This window comes from Trachurus japonicus, chromosome 9 (genome assembly GCF_045865225.1).
Source record: "Trachurus japonicus isolate A0001 chromosome 9, Traja_1.0".
Taxonomy (NCBI): Eukaryota; Metazoa; Chordata; class Actinopteri; order Carangiformes; family Carangidae; genus Trachurus; species Trachurus japonicus.
The window spans coordinates 7,270,889-7,292,954 of record NC_140915.1 but is presented as its reverse complement, the minus strand read 5'-3'; the positions used below and the strand labels follow the sequence as shown (position 1 = coordinate 7,292,954).

General features: G+C 41.0%; 1 protein-coding gene and 1 long non-coding RNA gene across 2 annotated transcripts; one reads left to right on the top strand and one right to left on the bottom strand.

Annotated features, from left to right (window-relative positions):
* The first annotated feature begins 515 nt into the window (after positions 1-515).
* On the top strand, positions 516-4,843 carry LOC146980857 (uncharacterized). Its single transcript, XR_015036630.1, has 5 exons — positions 516-789; positions 2,041-2,095; positions 2,501-2,585; positions 2,848-2,938; positions 4,779-4,843. It is a non-coding gene; the product is annotated as an uncharacterized LOC146980857 (long non-coding RNA).
* Positions 4,844-12,284: 7,441 nt separating this feature from the next.
* On the bottom strand, positions 12,285-21,306 carry LOC146980856 (uncharacterized). The gene is made up of 5 exons (XM_085788030.1): positions 21,294-21,306; positions 17,395-18,030; positions 17,259-17,292; positions 15,658-16,880; positions 12,285-14,624 (listed from the first exon to the last, which is right to left on the bottom strand). The coding sequence occupies exons 1-5, from the start codon at positions 21,304-21,306 to the stop codon at positions 12,529-12,531; spliced, it is 4,002 nt and encodes a 1,333-aa protein (XP_085644156.1). The 3' UTR covers positions 12,285-12,528.
* Positions 21,307-22,066: the final 760 nt, after the last annotated feature.

The following is a 22,066-nucleotide window of genomic DNA, read 5'->3' as shown; positions in this document are numbered from 1 at the left end:
CCCCTCCCAGTTGTGAGTTGGTTGCGCCCATGTAGCGGCGGCTTGTTTGAAGCTCCGCTCCGACCCTGCAGTGACGGGCTGCAGGAGCTCTGATGTCAACAGAGGAAGAGTAAGGAGTCAGTCCACCTGTAGCTAAAAGCAGGACTAGCAGGCATCAGACTACATCTCTAAATAGCAGTGTTGATGTCAAAATGACCGCGATATTTTTTAAATTAATGTGAAATATTAATTGCGTTGTAAACGGGTCTGTTTTAAAGCTAGAGCGAAGATACAGATATTATATAAAACCAGGAGACGCTAGGTTTCTGTTGGTACCAACCATGGCATGATAGCTTGTCAGAAAACGGGCTAAATAATGCTCCAAAGTTCGGCTAGATTCTGGTGAGGAAAACGTTTAAACGGGGATCCTGAACACTCCTGTGTGTGTTTCTCTCTCTCTCTCTCTCTCTCTGTCTCATGTGCCGTGTGTGTGTGTGTGTGTGTGTGTGTGTGTGTGCGTGTGCTGTGTATGTGTGTACCCACACAGCAGGAGACTCCGACGCGGATCCGCATTCAAGTCACCAAACCCGCGTGACTGTCACATTCGTTTGGCCGCCGCCTAGAGGATCAGCCCCGCCTCCAGGCAGAGCCGTTATTCTACCGTCAAACAGCGGATCCCGAACGGACCCGTGTCGGACGTGTGGACACGGACGCGCCTTTACTGTAACGGTCGAACACAGTAGTCCACACCGAGCCGAGACTAGAGGAGTCATCTTTCTTTGCTGGGACACGGTTGTGCTGAAGCCTCTAGTAAGTTTATTGATTTATTGATGTATTGCGACATTCACAGTAAACATTGGCCTTTGTGTTTTTAATCGTCATGTATATTAATGCTTGTAATGACGTTGTTTGATATTAGCACTGTTAGAACTTTTGTAGTTTTGTGCAACAGGCTAGGTTAGCTTCTAGCTGAGATGTGATGATGCACGTCTGTAGCTATTTTGTTTTAAAATGGGATAGCAATTTCGGGAGAATATGTTGTGGTTGTGTGACTAAAAAAACACACATTGTTATTTGGTAACGTTATGGTTATCTGTTTTAATGTATCGCAGCTGTTATGCTGTGTAACGTTAGCCTATGCTAGCGGTAACTTATGTAACTTAGCTGCTATTTCTCCGACCTCGACCTCCCATTTCCTCGATTTAAGTAGGCTATGCCCGGTGTTCCGACTCCCAGTAATTACGAGTCGCCCTCTTCATACACATTACGGTGTTTTTTTTTTTAAATAATTATTTTCTTTTCTTTAAAACTAACTAGCCGTTAGCGGCTAGTTAGCCGGCTAGTTAGCCGCTAACGGCTAGTTAGCCGCTCGGCTTTTATTTAAAAAATAAAAAACACCGTAATGTTTATGAAGAGGGCAACCAACTCCAACGTTACGGAGTTTAGAATGACTTTTTTAAGCCTCTCTTTGCTCCTCATGTCGTAATTCTCCGTGACTTTTCGCTAGCCGAGCGGCTAACGGCGCTGTTGTAACTTACTGTATATCAGCACGGGTGTGATTCGGTCGTAGGCACGAGGCCGCACACCCGTGCTGATATACAGTACAACAGCACTCCCTCTGCCTTTATTCATCCCACGAAGGGGAAATTCACAAGTTTCAGCAGCAGTACAAACACACTCACACATGCCATGCACACTGGCAATATTAATGTTTAAGCTTGTCAGTGCTTTATGATGATTAATATATGCTGAGAAACAAGATAAAATTGTAAATCAAGCAGGAAAGACCAATAATTTGTGTTTAATGAATCAAATATAATCAGATATTGTTTTGGTCATAAATAGGCTATGTTTAATTCGCTGGGGAGGAGGGGCGGGCACACAGCTTTTCTTTTTTTTTTAAACTTTTTTTTTTAAATAGTGAGGGCTGTCATTTTTGCTAAGCTTAAGTCAACTAAAGTTAGCTATTTTGTGTCTTCTATGTCCTGCCTTGAGTTTATGTTGTCTACACACCCACATACTTGACTTTTTTTCAACATTTTTTCTATTTTTACTGTGCAGATAATCCTCCAGCTATGCCAATATTTGACATGTCTCTGGGTGCTGCTGTGTAGTGGTGAGTATTAGCCTACTATTCAATTGCTTTTGTTGGTTTTCGGGATGCACATTTTGAATTTTTTTTCTGACTGATGATAACCAACGCTTGTTAACCGATATGATTACAATGCTCTCGGGGGCGATCACTTTTTCTCTTTTGCACAGCTCTGTTGTAACAGGTGATGCAGATCGATGTCCCTGTAGGCTACATTTGTTGTCTGGCCTTCTTTTATGATATTATTCCTTTTTTAATATTGTGAGTAAAGATAATTACTGCAAGTCCTATTGCCTTTAAGATTCTAATGTTCATTTTTTTTGTTGAAACTATTTTGGAGAGATATGTCTAATAATCAGTCTTCATTACAACACAAAATAATATGGCACCACAAACTAAACCAATTTCCATTTGTCTTTCTTTCTCTAGTGAATGTGGCAGTGTAAAGGGTGTTCAGTTGCTGTGCAATATTTGACATGTCTCAGGGTGCTGTGTCAAAGGCTCTGCAGTAGTGGTGAGTATTACTAAATCAGTTGTTGTTTTCTGAGTTTATTGTTTTTTTTTCATTTATGTATATTATTTTTAAACAATTACTCAGTAATGAAAAAGAAATAGGGGGCATCATTGCACCAATGGATGAAGTAAATATATTCTCTGGGTTGGGGGTGTAACAACTGATTGTCTTCAAGACAAAAATGCCTTTTACCAGGACAAATGAGAATTTTCACAGACATGAACTCAAACAACACAACTTCTCCTCTGCTTTTCTGCCGTAGGATGATGACGTGGATCTGGGAAGAGAATGCGTCCTAAAGACCCTCTGCGTTTACCTGAATGAGGACCCGGAGAATCTATTGAGAGTATGTGGTAAGTATTACTTAGGTTTAGTATGTTGAGATGTTATCTTTCGTATTTTATATAAACTTTAAAACATCTACTCATTGTAATTACTTTACAGTCAGCTAAGTTGTAGGATAATATGGTAGTGCTCTTAATATCAAAGTGTGTGTTTATTTTTCATTAAAGGGATAGTTCGGGTCTTTTGATATCTATCTATACCCTTGTTTTAGCACAGAGCTAAAGGGAGAGCTTTATGAACCTGATGTGATGCTGAACCTCATCAGATGGAGTTCCATAGACTGTAGGAAAGAGGTTAGAGCAGAGAAGAGTGATCGTTGCAGCGCAGTCCATGGTGGAAGATCAGACCAACAAATATACAGACAGACAGCGTGCATCACCTCCAAGGATGGTGCTGCTGGAAAAAAAAAAGAACAGCACTCCTCTGCAGCCAGCTGACGTGTAGCTCACCTGCAGCTGTCAGGATCCTCGCTCTTTCTTTAGCCTGGCGTTTGGATGCACTTTGTTCAACATGTGAAGATCTAACCACCATCTGACCACCGGTCAGCTGAGCCAGCTAACAGAGTGGACGTGGCTGGTGTGTAGGCTCGCTATTTTATAACGGCAAGAAAAAATAATCGTCCTGATAGTGTGTACATTTGTCCGGCTGATCTTCCATCACGGACTGCGCTGCATTACTGATCATCACCCGGTCACCCTGTCTGTCACAGCTGCAGCTGTGGTCTAACTTCAGCTTGTTGCTTCCCTGTCCCTCCTCTCTGTGTCTGCCCGTTCTAACTCCATCTGACGAGGTTCAGCATCACATCAGGTTCATAAAGGTCTCCCCTTGGCTCTGTGCTAAAACAAGGGATGGCTTCATCACTTGTGTCATAATCAGATTACGTGAACTATCCGAGCAATAAACTCCATGAAACAGCTGATGGAAATGCGCACAGCCGTCTAGAGGCGGCAGCGCGCAGTGATACGGAGGGAGAGAAAATAGCAGCAAGCGATTGTGAGGTCAGACTTTTTTGTGGACAACGGTTTTGTGATGCAAATGTATCACTCTTTTGAACGCATATTGTTTTGAGAAGTAAAACGCTTTATTTTCGTGACCCCAGCCAACTAACCGGACTACATTCGTCAGCACCGCAAACTCTCAAAGTGTGAGAGAGAGAATTAAACATAGCCTATTTATTATCAGTTACTATGACCAAAACAATATTTGATTCGTTAAACATAAATTGGTCTTCCCTGTAGGATTTGTTTTATTTACAATCTTATTTCTCAGCATATAGGCCTATTAATTATCATGACAACATAAAGCACTGACGAATAAGCCTAAACATTGATACAGGACTCTGTAACACAACTCATCACACATTCATGCTCTCCCTGTGTGATCATCTGAGAAGCAGACAGTCTGAGGTTGAAGTTTAGGTGACACTGTGACAGGTCTCTGTACGTCTTGACCACATGTCAGCTGGTCAGCTGTAGTAGAGGAGAACTCAGCTGTTTTCAGCTCCACCGCACGTAGCGTTTTTTTTTTTTTTTTTAGGAGCTCCGGTATATTGCGGCTTTATGCGGGAGGACACGCGATAAACTACAGCTGATCCAATGTATTTATCTGAGCTTGGTCACCGTGAGAGGCGCTTTGAGCTGCGTTCATATTAAGTTACACCTGACGCAGGACAGGGCATTTTGACAGGTCTGCGCTCACATCAGCTGTGTTTATTTACCCTCACCCTGTCACATAAGCGATCAGCTGTTTTTTTTGTTTTTTTTAACGTTTGATGTCTTTTTTTCTTTTTGCTCGAAATTAAACATGGTATGATCTTGACTCCCTATATATCTGTCTGTTTGATTACAGGTGCTGTAAGAAAAAATACAGTGACAGGTCAGCCACAGATGACGAGGTGACCAAACACGCCATCCACCTTGTGGCAGATTGTGCAGCGAGGAGACGTGTCCCGCCTCCATCCACGCGAGAACCCCAGTAGCATGTACTTTAAAAGAATAAACAATATTTGTATTGAACTTCTTGTCGTTCACCAGTTATTCATTTTCTGATATTTTAGCTTCACATTTCATTGAAGTTGTAGCCTCATTTTGTACAGTTAATTGATGTCTTGACTTCAACCTTTTCTGTATATTGACAATAGTGTTGGGTTAAAAATGCAAGGCAATGCAGATTTAAGCTTGGTGTAGAAGTCTAGGCTAGGCATAGTTATAGTTTTAGTTTAAGCTATTTTATGGAGATTTTGAAAATGATGAACGGGTCCAAAACGGACCCGGGCCAGAGGTTTTTTTTGCGTCCGTTTCGGATCCGCGGCGGATTTGCGTGTCCCGAACGGACCCGGGCCAGAGGTAATTTATAAGTCCGTTGCGGGTCCCAAACGGATCCGGGCCAGAGGGTTATTATGAGTCTGTTGCGGATCCGCGGCGGATTTGCGGGCCCTGAACGGACCCGCCGCGGAGGTATGATTTAAATCGCGGATGCGGACCGGATGCAGCGCGGATCCAGGACGGGTCCGCGATCCGCCTTCGTTGCGGATCCGTCACAGAGAGCAAGTGGACTCCGATACGGGTCCGTTTCGCGGGTCCGTTCCGGAAGCCGCGCTACATCCGCGGCGGGTCCGCGGCGGACTCCTTTTGCTATGTGGGTAATGTGTTAACATGAATCTGGTACTTTATAGCTTGGCTGTGTTAAAGAAAATAACATTTAGCAGTAAAACAGATTATTTAATGGATTCATTTGATATACTAATGATATCTGGTGCCACTGCAGGCAGCACAGACAGACAGGGAGAGGAATGCTGTAGGGAGAGGCCAGACAGAGACATGTCCTGAAGATGCAGAAGATCAGGTAAGACACAGGAATATATAAAAACAGCATGGTAACAATATATAGGTAGGCTATAAATATATATATTTTTAAACCTAGTCCAAATAAAACTACTAATAAAAGCAGAATATTCAAATTAAAATGATTCTCAGGGTCAGTCATTTGAACCACCCCCCAATGTCTATTTCAGCTCAGAAAAAAAAAAAAAATCAGAAATTTCTTGTGAAGGTCCTGGTTGTGTAGAAGATGAAGGGGTTTCTAGGGTGAAATGTGCACTCTTTACCATAAATATCTGCTCCAGTTGGAGTCGCACTTCATTTCTGTTGTCTGGTCTTATTTGAATTGGAAAATGTGAAGAGGTCTGAGTGAAATCAAAATGAGCCAAAAACAGCTGTATTTGGATGGAGTGTATAACCATTATGACACAGGCTACTAGTGAAATATAATTAGTTTTCCAGTCTGGTACCTTAGGTACCAGACGTCAGATTCCGCCTGGACATATCCATGATAGTCAAACATCTGAAAAATTACTCAGGTTCACTTTTTTTAGCATCTACTTTTACCCAGTCACTCATTAGATGTACTACTTTACTTATTCTTAGATTCAACTAGCCCATGATTCAATACTCTAAATTTACTCTAAATTCTAAATGTTGTGTTTTTTCCGGTCATTGTGAAAGTTCGTGCTTGCGCACTACATTCGCTCACATCCTGTGCATCTACTGGGGGCTAAGCCCCCCCTGTCCTTAAAACCTAGTGACGCCCCTGGCTGCTCCTAAACTAGAAGCAGAGAGTTTCTCCTCTTAACTATGCTGCCAGTATGGCCTTCCCTGGGTGTGTGAGCCCGGCCGCCCCCGCCGCCGCTGCTGCTACGGCGGGGAAGGCGAAGCTCAGGGCTCACACACCCTCACTGCCAGGATGTCCTTCCCCGGGTGTGTGAGCCACCTACGGCCGGGCACCGGGGTCTGTGGAGCGGGTTCATGAAGCCTGGTTGTCCAGACCAGCAATCGCTCTGGTCCCGACATGATTCACTCACAACACTGCGGCTGTAACGTTATGTTGTGTGTGTTGTAGCCGAAAAGTAGGCTACAACACACACAACATAGCGTTACAGCCGCAGTGTTGTGAGTGAGTCATGTCGGGACAACCAGGCTTCATGAATCCGCTTCACAGACCCCGGTGCCCGGCCGCCACTAGAGCAGCGGCGGCGGCGGCGGCGGCGGCCAAGCACCGGGGTCTGTGAAGCGGATTCATGAAGCCTGGTTGTCCCGACATGATTCACTCACAACACTGCGGCTGTAACGTTATGTTGTGTGTGTTGTAGCCTACTTTTCACGGTTAAATTATCACCGCGACACACACACAGAGCGGCGAGTCAGTTAATACGTAGTAGCCCCCTGCTACGAACATACAGCGGCTAACCAGCTGCTACTTCCCCGTAAGCAGAAGCGATTGCACCGGGGAAACATGTTGCTAGGCAACCATGTCAACCACACATTCTATGATTATTTCATTATCACGAGAAAACGGTCTTTGTTATCTCGAGATAACTAAATAAATTAATTCGTTATCACGAGAAAACAGACTTTGTTATCTCGAGATAACGAAATAATAAGTCGTTATCACGAGAAAACGATAATAAAAAAATTTATACGGACTTGGCCCTTTAGGGCTTCCGTAACTTTTTTCCCTTGCGCTGGATTTTTTTTTTTTTTGTGGCTGTTTTTTTTTTTTTTTTGGCTGGCCCTAATACTCCTTCGTATTCATTCCTCATGCTTCTTATCTATAAAAATAATGTATTTATTTGCTCACAGGGAAACAAACCAAATCAAACATGAACACAATACATTTCCCATAAACCTCTGTGTGTGTGAACACAAATCTGTGTGTATTACAGCATAAAGTAAAGACATCTGTCATCGCTGCTGGTTACATACTGTTTTCCTTCTATGTCTATTTTCAGTTGTTGTTTTTTTTACGGAGAGAGTGAGAGAGAGGACATATCCCTTAAATATAAGTGGTAGTTCAGGCTTCAAAATAATTGACACACGACAAAATCAGCAAAAACAAACATAAATGTTACACGTCCCAGACTGTGGTTCCACGTGAACAAAGCATTTATCTGTAAAAAACAGTAAAAAAAAAAAATACAGCCACCACAGTGGCATGGCGTGCTCTGCCAGTGTCTGCCGTCGGAATTGCTCCTGTATTTAAAATGTACAAACTCAATATACAATATTCACACATTTCAAACATTATATTTCTCATACAGTCCATGTTAACTGTGGCTTCGGGTGAGTGCAACATCCATACACCTATTATTATGGTCTTCCTGATTCAGCTTCATCATCAGATATTGGGGGTTGAGTTGTCATGAAACCTCACATGACTAAAGCCCTTTCTTTACTCATTGGTAGGTTAAGGGGTAAAAATGTATTTTGTTCCGTCGATGGTGATTTATATTCTCCTTGCAAACTCATCTCTCTTTATAGATAAATCTTGTCCGATATGTCAAAGAATCCCATCAGATAAAAAAAAAAATGCTTCCTTGTTTCTGAGCTCTGAGGTTTTAATAATCTATAAACATGATCAAGGCTAGGAAACTCCCACATAACCTGAATGCAGCACAAACTAAAACAACAGTGAGTAAATTCAGTTGATAAGTGAGAGCAATTTAACATACATTAAAATAAAAAAACAGTGCAAACAAAACAAACTTCAGCAAAAATAAATCTTTATTTAAAACAATAAAAGCTTTATTCCCTAACAGAGGGAAATAAAATCACATCACTAAATGAGTTAGATTCTTATATTTACAGGATCACAGTGATGCTCGTCTCTGTAACAGTCCATGAAGTGTCTCTGTTCAGGATGAATCTCTTTACTCTGCTGCCACCTGGAGGCCGAACCACAGAACTACCACCAGATCAATATCAACTCTGATCATCAATAATGATAATAAACTCAGGAGGCTCTCATTTCATTCAGTCAGAGGACCAACATGGTGTAAATTCACTGACTCTGTAAATTCACTGAGTCTGTATTTGAAGTACAGCATGGTGCGTTTAAGAACAACTCAGACAAATGAGAGCTGGCTGCTGAGCAACCTCTCTTCCTTGTTCTTGCTCGAGTCAAATGGTTGTGTTTTCGCTCTCTCCTCCTCCTCTATGGATGCTCGAGACATCCCAGCGTGTCGGGAACACAATGGAGGAGAGAAGAAGGGGATTACGCACCGAGGTTTGGCATGCGTCCTGACGCGTCCAGGAGGAGATGGAGAGGAAGGAAAAGATAAAAGACTTAGAATTTTTACTCAGTGAACGCTTTTCTTGAGGAATCAGATCACAGTGAAACAAATTAGGCCTGCCAAACATTAACACAACAAAACATGTGGATATAAAGCTATATGTGCGTGTGTGTGTGTGTTATAGCATAGTAAAGACATTTGTCATCCCTGCTGGTGACACGCTCAGAGGCCTAGACACGCAGGGAAGAGCGCGTGAGTTGTGTCAGAGACGTTCTAATATGAGGAGACAGACCACTCTGCCCGTTTTGAATGGGGAAAGCTGCGACGCCAAAGATGGCGCATGTCCCGCCCCTTTTCACCAGCAGCCAATCACCTGCGTTGCCAGAGCTGAACTAGGCCAATCATGTTGTTGCACCAGCGCATGCGCACAAGTAGATTTACGACAGACAAACCTACCTGGTGGCAACAACAACCCGGCTTTAGCACCGTGTGTACTGTATGTGGTCAGGTTGAACATTTACTCTAAGGTTTTCGGAAAAGTGCAGAGCCACCGGCGACCGGGAGCGGCTCCTCATCCTGGAGGAAAGCTGTTACATTTACCCGCGGAGTTTTAGAGGTTTACTGCCGGCTTGTTAATTTGGCAGCCACATTGGTTGGTCTTAATGAAAAGTGAAGCTTCAGGTGTGTGCTGCTGAACGAAAGAGCTACCTCGGGGCTACGTATACAGAATTCACCTCATTCACATCAATAAGTGTTTTACAGTGAACCGATTAGTCCACCTTTTCTTTAATTTAATTTTTGAATGTATAGTTTTGTTCGTTTCATTTTTTAACCTAAACATTCAAACTGGGCCCCCTCCCTTGGGGCTAAGCATTAGCCTCCTGTCCATGATAGCAGCAGCAGTCCACTCCAAAAAAATAAAAAACACAGTCCGGATGAAGCACTGGAGCCGTGGACCGATAGACACCGTCACCATTAATAACGAGAGCCTCTATTGTTTTATTGTACCGAGTACGAGAGGCTTGTTGTGAGCTGAGAAGCTGCTGTTAGCGGCGGATGCTAACCGAAGCTAGCGGCGGATGCTAACCGCTAGTCGAAGTTAGCATCGAGCTAGCTCAGCACAACGAACGCCCCTCATACTTGATACCGGTCGAGGCTTTAGTTGTCAGTGATGGTCGGTAATCAGTCCGTGGCTCCAGCGGTTCACTCGGACTGTATTTATTTATTTTAAGCGACTGCTGCTGCTGAGACGACATGCTAGCACTCGATAGCATCCGAAGCAGACACAGTCACCACACACAGAACTAGGAGCCCATAGGTGATGATTAAGACGGATTTCATTAAAGTCTAGCGTTTATTTTTGGGCAAAAATCTCCAGACTCATGCCGATATGTCTCCAGGTAGAGCAGGGCAGACCGGTGTAGGTATGCTCGGGCTGCTGCTAGATCACGGACTCAGCCGTTACAGCCGTACAGTGACGGCAGTGTCGTAAATCCACGCGCATGCGCAGTTGAGTACTCCCTGTGGAAAAATAGCGATTTAAACGTCATTCTGCGGTAAAGTTTATGTTTCTTTGGTTTTTATTTGTATCTTATTTCACTGGCTAGCACGTCTGTATGTTTTTTCCGTCCTGCTATCACGTTAAAGGGTGGATTTGACCACCCCTCCATTCAATTAGATAGGCGTCTGGTCTTCTTGGGCTTTTCGAAGCGTCGCCAATATGGCTGCCGAGTGGCCTGACTTGCCTAGAAGGGCTTTGGTTGTGTGCGCGTGCAGCAGCAGCATCATTAGCATAGAGAACAACAGCTGCTTTCTCTGTCAAAGTTCTTGATGCTGAAGCCAAACACTGAACAATGAGGACAAGGACAGAACGACAGGAACCAGCTTTACCAATTTAACCAGTTTAAGTTTATTACATACAAAAGTTCAGATTACATGTTATATGTCATCATGAATTTGCTGAGAGTGAGTAATCACAGCATTCAACATTTGCTGATTAATACTTTAGAATAAAAACTTTTAAACCAGGGAAAAAGTTCATCAAAATTCAACACTGAATTTTAAAATGGAAATTACTCATATTGTGCTCTTGTAAGATAACAGAGATAACAGGTACTTTAAACACTTGATAAAATTATTTTGTTTCCAGTACATTAAACAAAGCATGTACTGCTATCAAACAGAAAAAACGGACATCAACTATGACTCAGTCAAAGAAAAACAAACGAAATGCATGGAGTGCTGCTTGGGTGTAGAAAAAGGTGAAAAAGGAAAAAAGGTTTAGGGATCCAAGTAGAACTTATAGAGGCACTCATGAGGGTAATAATTAAAACACCTTAATTCGTGGCTAGTCTAATAAAAACATGCCAACGCATTTCAGCCAAAAAGGCCTTCGTCAGGACAAAGGCAAAATGTTAGTCAGTCAGCTCAGTTCATGGTGAAATAGGTAATCAAATATGGCTGCTCAGTGTGAACAGGTAGGTGGTCACATGATCAGCTTGACCTACCAATGACAGAAAAAAGGTAAAAGACTCTGTTGAACGGAAGGGAAATCTGCACCACACAATTTAACATCATTAAAGCAGAAGTAAGCGATCCGGTCGTTTTGGCTAATGTTGCGTTCCAGGTAGGCTTTTGAAACCGTAAATTACAGCTTCAAGTCACAACTTACGACTTTGTAGCGTTCCAGGCAACCCACTCGTGTTTTTCTGACCTGTTTTACCTGTGAAAGTCACTATAACGGCCACTCGTAACTTCCGACCTGTGAAGTCGTACCAGATCGAACTGGTACGACTTCACAGGTCGGAAAAACACGAGTTACGAGTTTCCTTGAACGCACCATAACAGTCCTCGTCCCTACGTCACCACATTCACGGCGTCCCTTGGCTGCACACACAGCCCTGCATGCCGTTCTCTCTCCTCATTGGATAAAAACTGTAGGATACGATAAATGTTTTCTCCTCGGCTCAGAGCAGAGCAGAGGGACTGAGAGACCCGTGTTTCAGTCCAAACACTCTATAGAAGTGATTGCTGTCGGAAGATATAACTATTTAAGACTTATATTAACACAAATACTATATCACTTACTTCTGCTTTAATTCAACAAGTAATAATACATAAATCCCTTTGTGGACATAATGAAAGATCAAAATAATTATTTAACATTATTATCAACAAACGCACCAGTAAATAGTTTCAACAGCCAGTTTTTCTTAAGAATAAAAAAATAATTTGAATTTGAAAAATACTGACAGAAAAATATCCTTTGTAGAAAACCCATGCTTTGAAAATGATTAAAATTCAAATGTATTTATATATCACCATATAATGCAGAAGCAGTTCAGAGTGCGTTACATAAAGATAGGACAACATATTAAAAAGTAAACAGTAAACAGCAATAGCAAATTATCCTTCAAAGGCAATAAAAACAAAATAGCTGGCAAAAGAAAGTTGCCCTTGTACCAGCAGAGTGTTTGTTTCTGGTCTAACTTGATGTTATCTCAGTTTTTCTCTGCACTTTGGATCTTTTCCTCATGAAATCTGACAGGGCTGCTGCTCCTCTGGGCCCAGAAGTTTCTCTTTCAAATCAACAATTTCCTTTTCATGTTTTTTCTGCAGTTCCTCCAGGTCTTGCCTGTCACTGTCTTCATCTTGGGTCGCACTTTTCTCTTTCAACTCTTTCATCTCTTCCTCATGTTTTCTCTGCAGCTCACCCATTTTTTCTTTCTCATTTGTTTCATTTTCTTGCAGAAGTTTCTGTTTTAATTCATTCAGTTTTTTCTCGTGTTCTTTCTGTAGTTTATCCAGTTCTTCTTTCTGCTTTTGTCGCTGGTGTTTCAAAAACTTCAGTTCCCACTCTTTAATTTCTTGCTCCTGTTTGATGGACAGCTCAGCTCTTCTCATCCTCTGATCTTCTTTACTTTGGTTCACTAATTCTTTCTCCAATGAGTTCAATTCTTCTTTGTGCCTTCTCTTAAATTCCTCCAGTCTCTCTTTCTCTTTTCTTTGGTTTTCAAGCGGATGTTCTTTTAGAAGATCATCCATCTCTTTTTTCTGTGTGTCCTGAATCATCTTTATTCTTTTCCTGTTTTCTGCTTTTTGTGTCAGAAGTAGAAGAACCAACTCAGTCACCTCTTGTTTACTTTTGTCCTGTAGTTCATCCATATGTTGTTTCAGATTTTTTTCTTTGTGTTCTGAGAGATCCTGTAGGTTTTTATATTCTCTCTGTTTCTCTTCTATGTCGTTTTTCAGATCCATCACTTCCTTCTTGTATTTGTCTATCAGAGCTGCAAAGTCCTCCTCCTTTTTCTCTCTGAACTCATTGAATTCTTCTTCAGCTTGTTTTCTGGCCTCCTCCTCAAACTTCTTCTTCATCTTCTCCATTTCTGTTTTATACTTTTCCTCTAATTCTTTACGCTCCTTCTCTTCCTGTTCTCTTCTCATTCTGTCCTCTTCTTTTCTTTTGTTTTCAGATTTTTCTCTTTCTTGTTCATATTCTTCTTGGAGTTTTCTGAGTCTTGTTTGTTCTTCCTGTTGTCTCTGTTCATCTTCTTGTTTTCGTTTTCCCCACCACTCTTCTTGTGTCTTCTCCCAGGCCTCCTGTTGTTTTTTCATCTCCTCTTTACTCTCCTTCAGCTTTTTGTCAGTGATCTCTTTTGATTCAGATTCTGATCTTATTTCATCCTCCAGGTCTTTTATTTTTTGTTCCCACTTTTGTCGTTTTATTGCTTCATGTTCTCTTTTCTTCCTGTCTTCTTCTTCTCTCTCTTCCCTTTCTATCTCTCTCTGCTGACATTCCTTATTTATCTTGTCCTCCATTTCCTTGAGTTGTTTGTCTCTTAGTTTTCTCTCTTTTTCGATTTTTTTCTCTCTGTCTTCCATTCTTCTTTCCATGGCTTCCTTTTCTTCTTTATGTTTTCCTTCTAGTTCCTCCTTCTCTTTCTTGAGCTGTTCGTTCTCCATCAGGATCCTTTTAATTTTTCTCTGTATCGCTGCTTCAGCCTCTTCCAGCATCTCATTGGTGTAGCAGCTTCCTCCATTTCTCTTCACCATGGTGTCGATCTTCTTTATCAGCTCTTTGACTTGTGTACAATTTCCTTCATCATAGTTATTAAACACATGGTATCTTCCTCCACAGTCTGAGATCAACTTCTTAAAGGAATCATCACATTTTTCTTTAATGTACTGATCAATGGACCGCTTCTCACGAATCAGTGTATCTCCTCTTGTAAAAAGAATGATGGTGAACTTCTCTGAATTCTTCCCAAAGACTTCCTTAATGAATTTCAGTGTCTCCTTCTCCTCTGCTGTGAATCTTCCGATCTGTAACACCAACAGGAAGACATGCGGACCTGGAGCCAGAAGATTGATACATCTCACCATCTCATCATTAACTTCTTCATGGGACAAGGTTGTGTCAAACAAACCAGGAGTGTCGACCACAACAACAGGACGACCGTCCACTTCGCCCTGAGCTTTCTGACAAGACCTAGTGACTGATGTTTGACTTGATTCAGCTATAAACGGTTCTCTTCCCAGTATGGTGTTTCCTGTAGAACTCTTCCCACTTCCAGTCTTCCCTATCAGGACAATCTTGAGACAGTCAGAACTTTGCTTGTCTTCATCACCTGTGAAATGAGAAGATCTGGAGTTATTTCAACAACTTAGTATTTGGACATTATAGATTACAAGATGTAAAGCATAGATTTTAAACCCCTTGATGTTTTTCAAATTATGCTATGTGAAAGCCAGCTGTAAAAAAAGAATACATTTTAGCAAATTTATTGAAAAGGAAAAGCTGAAATATCATGTTCACTTAAGTATTTAAGCACTTTGTGTAACATGTGAAATCCAGCTCAGTTTCCTCCAACCTCTGATCACCTTGATCTACCTGTGGTAACTTTCTGGGCATGGGCTACAGAGGTCAAAGAGAGGATGATGTCAGTGATCTGGGATAGGCTACTACTACAGTATGTTGACTTTTGCCAAAAGCAGAATGACCTTGATCATTCTTGGAACTTTGTTCAAAATGGCTAGTTAGCCATTTGGCCTCAACTCTAAGCTTCATTTGGACGCATTTTCTCACATCATTTTCTTGTTGCAATAACAGCAGTCTTTGTTCATAATACTGAGCTGATTACCACTTCCTATTGAAAACCGTATTTAATTCAGACACAGTCACAATCACCATAATTCACTTTGACCCTCACATCGATTGAGGAAAAACTCCCAAGAAAACCCTTTTAACAGGGAAAAAGTTCAAGAAACCTCAGGTTGAGAGACAGAGGAGGGATCACTAACCCAGATGTGCAATGAATGTTGTGTACAAACAAGAAAACACTTTACAACACAGAATGTGGGAAGACATGGAAATTGTAAGTGAAAGTGATAATGAAAGAAAGCAGGTAAAATGCACATTTTGGCTGCTACAGCAGACACATAAGATGACATGTGCATGGGACCATGAATAGAGACATAGATTCCCCAAAAATCTTCAACAGGTATGAAGAGAACCATTGTGAAGCTGTGGTCAATATTCCTACCAGTGTCTTGGTCCATCAGTCAGGACCTGTGTGATTTTAATTATTGTGAAATAATATTATATTAATAGACACAAACACCATTCCATGTCATATTTTAAATAGGTTTTACATTACTTACAGCCATCTTCAACATTTTTTGTCCGGTCCTTAAGTTCATCCTGTAGTTTGGTGATGTGTTCCTCTTGTTGTATGATCTTTTCTATTTGCACATGTGCAAATGTCTCAGTTGTGTAGCAGAATGGTTTGTCCTTGTCAGCTCTCATCTTGTCCACAGTGTCCAACAGCTCAGGGATCTGCTGTTTGTCCTTGATGTTGACAACAACAGATCTTCCTCCACAGCTCTGACAGAGCTCCTGGATGTCTCTGTTATCTCTGACAAAGTTAACAACAGCTGGAGCTGTAGGATCTGACTCCACAGTGAACATGATCATGGTGAAGTCATTGACTCTACAGCTGAATGTGTTCTGAATGGTCTCTAACTCTTTCTTGTCTTCATCAGTGAGGGGACCCACAGGTAGGACCAGGATGAAGCCATGGACGCCCTCAGGATCACAGAGGGAGATACACCTGAGTGATTCCTCCATCACTTCCTCCTGAGGTTTTCCGTACAAGGCAGGAAGCTCCACCAGGGAAACCTGACGTCCACACACCTCTCCCTGGTGTTTAACACACTCTGATGAGTTGGAGACTGAATGAAGCTCTGTCTGACCTAAAATGGCCTCAGCTGCTGAAGTCTTCCCTGCTCCTCTCCTCCCACACAGAACCAGGTTTAGAGCTGGTTTCTTGGGTTCAGACTTTGTTCTCCTGGTCTCTTCAGTGAAGGTGAGGAAGGTTCCTCTGTTTGTTTGCACAATGTTCTCAATCTTCTCCATCAGCTGATTATGGTCATTTTCAAACATGTTGTATTGTCTTCCTCCACAGTCTTGAAGCAGTTGATGAACAGTAGATTGTGATCCACTCTTCTTCTCTGTTAAGACGACCATCAAGTGTTTCAAAGCATCTTGACCAAACAAACTCAGGATGAAGTTCAGAGTTTTTCTTTTCTCCTCAGTGAACTCAGAAGGCTTCACCAACAGCAGCAGAACATTTGGTCCAGGAGAACAAAGAGACACACAGTTCTTCATCTCTTCTCTCATCATGTCCTTAGTCAGACTGAACATGTCTGGAGTTTTCACCACTTTGACTGATTTTCCTCTCCACTCTCCTTTAGTAGCCTCACATGGCTTTTGTGGGTTGAATTTAAAAAAATCTAAATGTTTGCTGCCAGTGATCCATTTGGTGAATGTTTTCTTATTGTCCTTGATTTTACCAATCATCATGATCCTCAGTTCACCTGCAATGACAGCCCAAAAACTAATCATTAGGTTGCAGAATAAAATAAACAAATTGTTCACGTCTTAATTCATCACATTAACTGTAACCCACCATTAGTTACACAACAACAAGGAGGGATTTACACAAAGCCTCTTATTGTATCAAAATTGAAATGCCCCTTAATTTGATAAAATATGAACATTTTATGTCACAGTCTCTCAAGTAAGTTTTTTTCTTCTTCTTTAAAAAAAAAACATTTTTAGTGAGTTTATTATGGATTCTTCTCAGTCAGTTACCTTGTCATTAACCCCAAATTAATATACTATAGATCTCAGTGTTGTGTTGTGTTGTGAATTATCACTGTATTTACCTGGATAATAATGACATGTTATACACTTACATGGTTGGGTCATTGAACACTCACTGGGAGCTTTCACATCTGTCAAAGACACAGTAATGTCAAGTACAACAGTGGGATTCTGTTTTCAGTGATTAATAATTAAAGCTGTAATTTACTGAGTGATTGTCCTCCTGCACTTACCAACAGATTTTGTCAGAGCCGAGTGAAAACTGGTTCCTTCCTCTTGTTTCAGGTTTTCCTGATCACATGTTAAACCTGGTGCTGCTTCTTCAGAAACATCCCAGTCCACATGTCCATTGTTTTCCTTCACAATTTGACCCATTCTTGTTAACAGCTCTGGAAGTTCAAGGTTCTCCTGCTTCAAGTATCTGTATCTACAGATTCTGATCATGTGTTTTAATGGTGGATGGTTCATGTAGTTTTCACCTGAACTCTCCTCTCTGGGTGTTGATATCAGTATCAGTGAATGATCAAATGATTGATCACTGACGAGTGTCATGACTCTGCAGAGCCTCAGGTTGTGTTCCTCAGTGAAGTCTTCAGGCTGTAGAACCAGCAGGAACACATGAGGTCCAGGACCAGAGAGACTCACACAGTCCTTTATAAACTCTGTCAGTTTGTCTTCAGAGATGTTTGGATGCAGCAGATCTGGAGTATTAATGAGGACTATTTGTTTCTCCTTCCACCGTCCACTGACTCTCTGACAACAGTCTGGTTCTTCTTCAGTGTTGAACTTGGTCTCTCTCAGTATCAAGTTCCCCACTGTACTCCTCTCAGACCAGCTGTTCCCCAGCAGAACAACCCTCAGCTCAGACACTGAAGAGAAAAGAAAATGAATTCTCTCAATGGCAGCAACAAAAAGCTTTTTTAATAGTGCAATGACATTTTCTTTTTACAGTGTTAAACATTTAATTTGTGACAGAATCAAGATTGTTCCACGTATACTTCATATTTAATATTATTTTAAACCCTATCAGTAAATGTTTGTACTTTGATTCATACATGTAATCACTCTCAAAAACTTTGCTACATTTTTTCTCTCCACCCTTACCTCCGATGCAGATACTGCTTGGATTACGAATGACAAAATACAGTAATCAATATAGGAAAAATAAGCTCAAGTTAATTTTAATTATATATTATCTTAATGGACATACAACATGAATGGTATTTACAAAATCTTGGGACAAACACCAAACACTGTCAGTTCAGTTTGACTCACTGTCAGATGGCAGGTAAGGATTCAGAGGGTCCGATTCTTCTGTAACTATAAGAATATGAAAATAGACAGATTAAATGTTTCATTATTTATTTTACATGTAACCTACTGTAGCACTACCAATGGCATCATGGAAAACCAGAATTGCTGAATATTCCTACACTAAGCAGTAGGCTACTGATATTACTTAATGACTGTTTAAATAATGAAGAGCACAGTAAAGATTATTTCAATTCTCAGAGAGACTGATATCTCATGCAGTTTAACTCACAGTTAGGGCGGATGAGGTCAGGGCTGCTGCTGCGCCTCTGGGAGATTAATTTATAATCGTCTATAAAACCACAGAAAATAAAATAAAAAAATAAAAATCATTAAGTCAGCATCAATGTGCTGACTTGAGTAGACAAAATGCAGAAATTGTTGTTATAGGTAATCTCAGTGATGGTTCACTTGGGTTTGGTCTTGCAGATTATTTTAAATTCACTTCATGAGTTCATTGTGTGGATCATTATCCAACAAAGGGAAGTGTAAACACATCTATGATGAAACTTGCTCCAGGTATCAGATCCATGATCTACGGAAGCCGTTAAGGGTCATAGATACATACATTTTAATTCCTCCGTTGTCCTGTGATAACGAGATATTTTTCCTCCGTTTTCCCGAGATAACGAGATAATTAATTTTAATGAATAAAGCCTAGTTCTCTGTTTGTGTTTTGTGCAAGGAATGAATTAATATTAACAGCTGTTTTTTCAGCTCGCTTGATGGCTTGCTATTAACGTTATTAGGGTCCGGGCAGCTAAGCTGCCGGGACACTATTGTATTCCTAGGAATTCTTCTTCTTCTTCTTCTTCTTTCTTTCTTTCTTCTTCTTCCAAGGAAGTCATACTTCCCATGGGCGAAAACTCACCAAACTTTGCACAAAGGTTCAGTCCCATGCCAGATTCACTCAACTCCAAGGACATGTGCCCCCCCCTCCCAGGGGGGGCACAATAAGCGTTTAAATTTAAAAACTTTAAAAATTCCTACCAAACCAATGGTAGATGTTACAGTGTTGAAACTTCACCACAATGTAGCCTCAATACTGCTGAAACTTTTGTCCACTTAAACTTATTACAAATTATGAAGTCCATCACTCTGTTTTTTTCAATAACTGTAAAACTTTTAAAATGTATCTCCTCCCACAATTTTTGCTCAATTGACACCAAACTTGCTACAGAGCATCTCCAGACCGTCCTCCACAAAACTTGTTTCTCGGATTTTTGATTAAGCAAAAATTGAGCCTACAGTGCATGAAAACGTTTGACTGTAAACAGTACTATAAACATATACCATCAAATTCTTGCTAAATACATTTTCAAACTTCCTGGAAAAAAAATGAGAATATTCTGGAGTCATGGTTGATGAAGTTTGGCAAATATCAGAATTTTAATTCAAAAACTGAATTTTTGAGAACATTTTGAATTCTGCTCTCATGGGAACAACTGCAGTCAATGTGAGACTGGAATTTATAAACATCATATTTTCTCTTATGAAGCAAAACACTTATCATTAAAAACAAATCACCAACATTTCCATGCTGTCAAGATGCAATTTATGTATTATAAGATTTTTGTTTAGATGACTGAATTATTGACATTTTGACCATTTCATCACAACAGCTGCCCGGGCACTGGCTCACCTGAGTGGATAAATGAAGCTACACAGCAGGTTTCACTACCAGCTAATTAGCTCAGTGGGTTAAGAGCTGGTTCTTGGTGTCAGAGGTTGTGAGTTCGAGACCCAGCGAGGGTGAAGATGATGATGATGACAGTTCGAAATGGCAGATGTCCTCAAGCTATTTTGCTGTCTAAATGCAATTTATGTATTAACAGATTTTTGTTTAGATAACAGAAATCTGCGTTCACAACTGCTGCCCGGACACTGACTCCCTGAGTCTATTTGAGAAGACACACACCATGTCTCACTTCCAGATAATTAGCTCACTGAGTTAGGAGCTGGTTCTTGGTGTCAGAGGTTGTGAGTTCAAGACCCAGCCAGGGTGATGATGATGATGACAGATCAAAATGTCAAATGTTCTCAACACGAAACACAAGACAATTGTCCTAATGGTGGCATCACAGCATGCTTCTAAATTTAAAAATCCAAATAGCTTGGACTGGACCATGTGCGAAGGCTCCTAATATCTTAGACTCATAGTAGATGTTTGACAGATACATATCATTATTTTACCTCAAAAACAGATTTTTCTTTTTCTGCCTACACGACAGTGAATGGCTTACTCAATTTGTGAAGCCACTGTTGAATGCAATTTGTCAATTAGCTCAGTACGATAGACAACGGTCTTTGGTTCCCGAGGTTGTGGGTTCAATCCTCAACTGATGCAAATTGGACATTATAAGGACAACTGTCCTGTCTTCCTATTCTCCTGTTTGTTGCTCAGAATTGCCTAAATTTGCCCAAAAGTAGCCCGGACCCGACCCATCGCTGCGCAGCAGCTATAATCTATATTGGTCTTCAAGGAGACGTCAGTCAGCATGACATGTCACATGTGTTGGAAATCTCAGGCCTATCACATTTCATTCATTATCTCTCAAATCAATAATCCTGTTATCTCTGGAAAACGGAGGAAACAAAATGTATGTATGTATGGCCCTTTGGGCTTCCGTAATGATCAATGCACCCTGTGAGGACAATAATTGTATTCTGTTTGTTACCAACTGACCTTCTTTATTTTTTTCATGTTTGTTTTAATCTTCAGGTGTTGAGGGAGTCTGTGTGTTTCAGGTGTCTAGACAACTTAACATGCTGCAACATGTTGTTCAAGTGTGAAATAAAATATGATGCTTCACCGACTCACCTGTTGCAGCCATCTTTGTTGAAGACATCAGGACCAACTCGGCTGGAGGGAACAGGAATAAGATAAGTTTCTGTAACACTCAAATCTGTTATTTACATTACACACTTGGACTCATTTATATTGACCAAGTTTTCAGTTTTTACGGATGCATGGTCGGCCTGATATTGAAAATTATCGCCCGAAAATACACAGGTAAGTCCGACAATGACATCACTGGAAGCTAATGATAATTAGCCAACATCACCTTGATTTGGCTCATTTTCAGTCCGTTACCTGAGTTGATTTGAAACAATCTTTAAGGGATAGTTCACCCAAAATTGAAATGTCAATTTCTCATTATCTACTCACCCTCATGTGGACTAAGGGCTGGGAGAAGTTTCAGAGTCCTCCGTGGCTTCTCTGAGTTACAGGGGGTCTCGGCGTAGCAGTGCATGTCCATATAACAATTTCGCATTTCGTACAATACAAGACAGACATTACATACGAGCAGCATGGAAGTATTTTGATGTTTTTTGGTGTGTCTTTTTGTTACGAAGACAGTTGGTATCCATTTGCAACCGTTATATGGACATGCACTGCTACGCCGAGACCCCCTGTAACTCAGAGAAGCCACGGAGGACTCTGAAACTTCTCCCAGCCCTTAGTCCACATGAGGGGGAGGAGATAATGAGTGACATTTCAATTTTGGGTGAACTATCCCTTTCATTTTTGAAGAGTCATAACTGTTCTTGTTGTTGTTGTGATTATAACAGTGGTGCCAGTTTTATTATTTG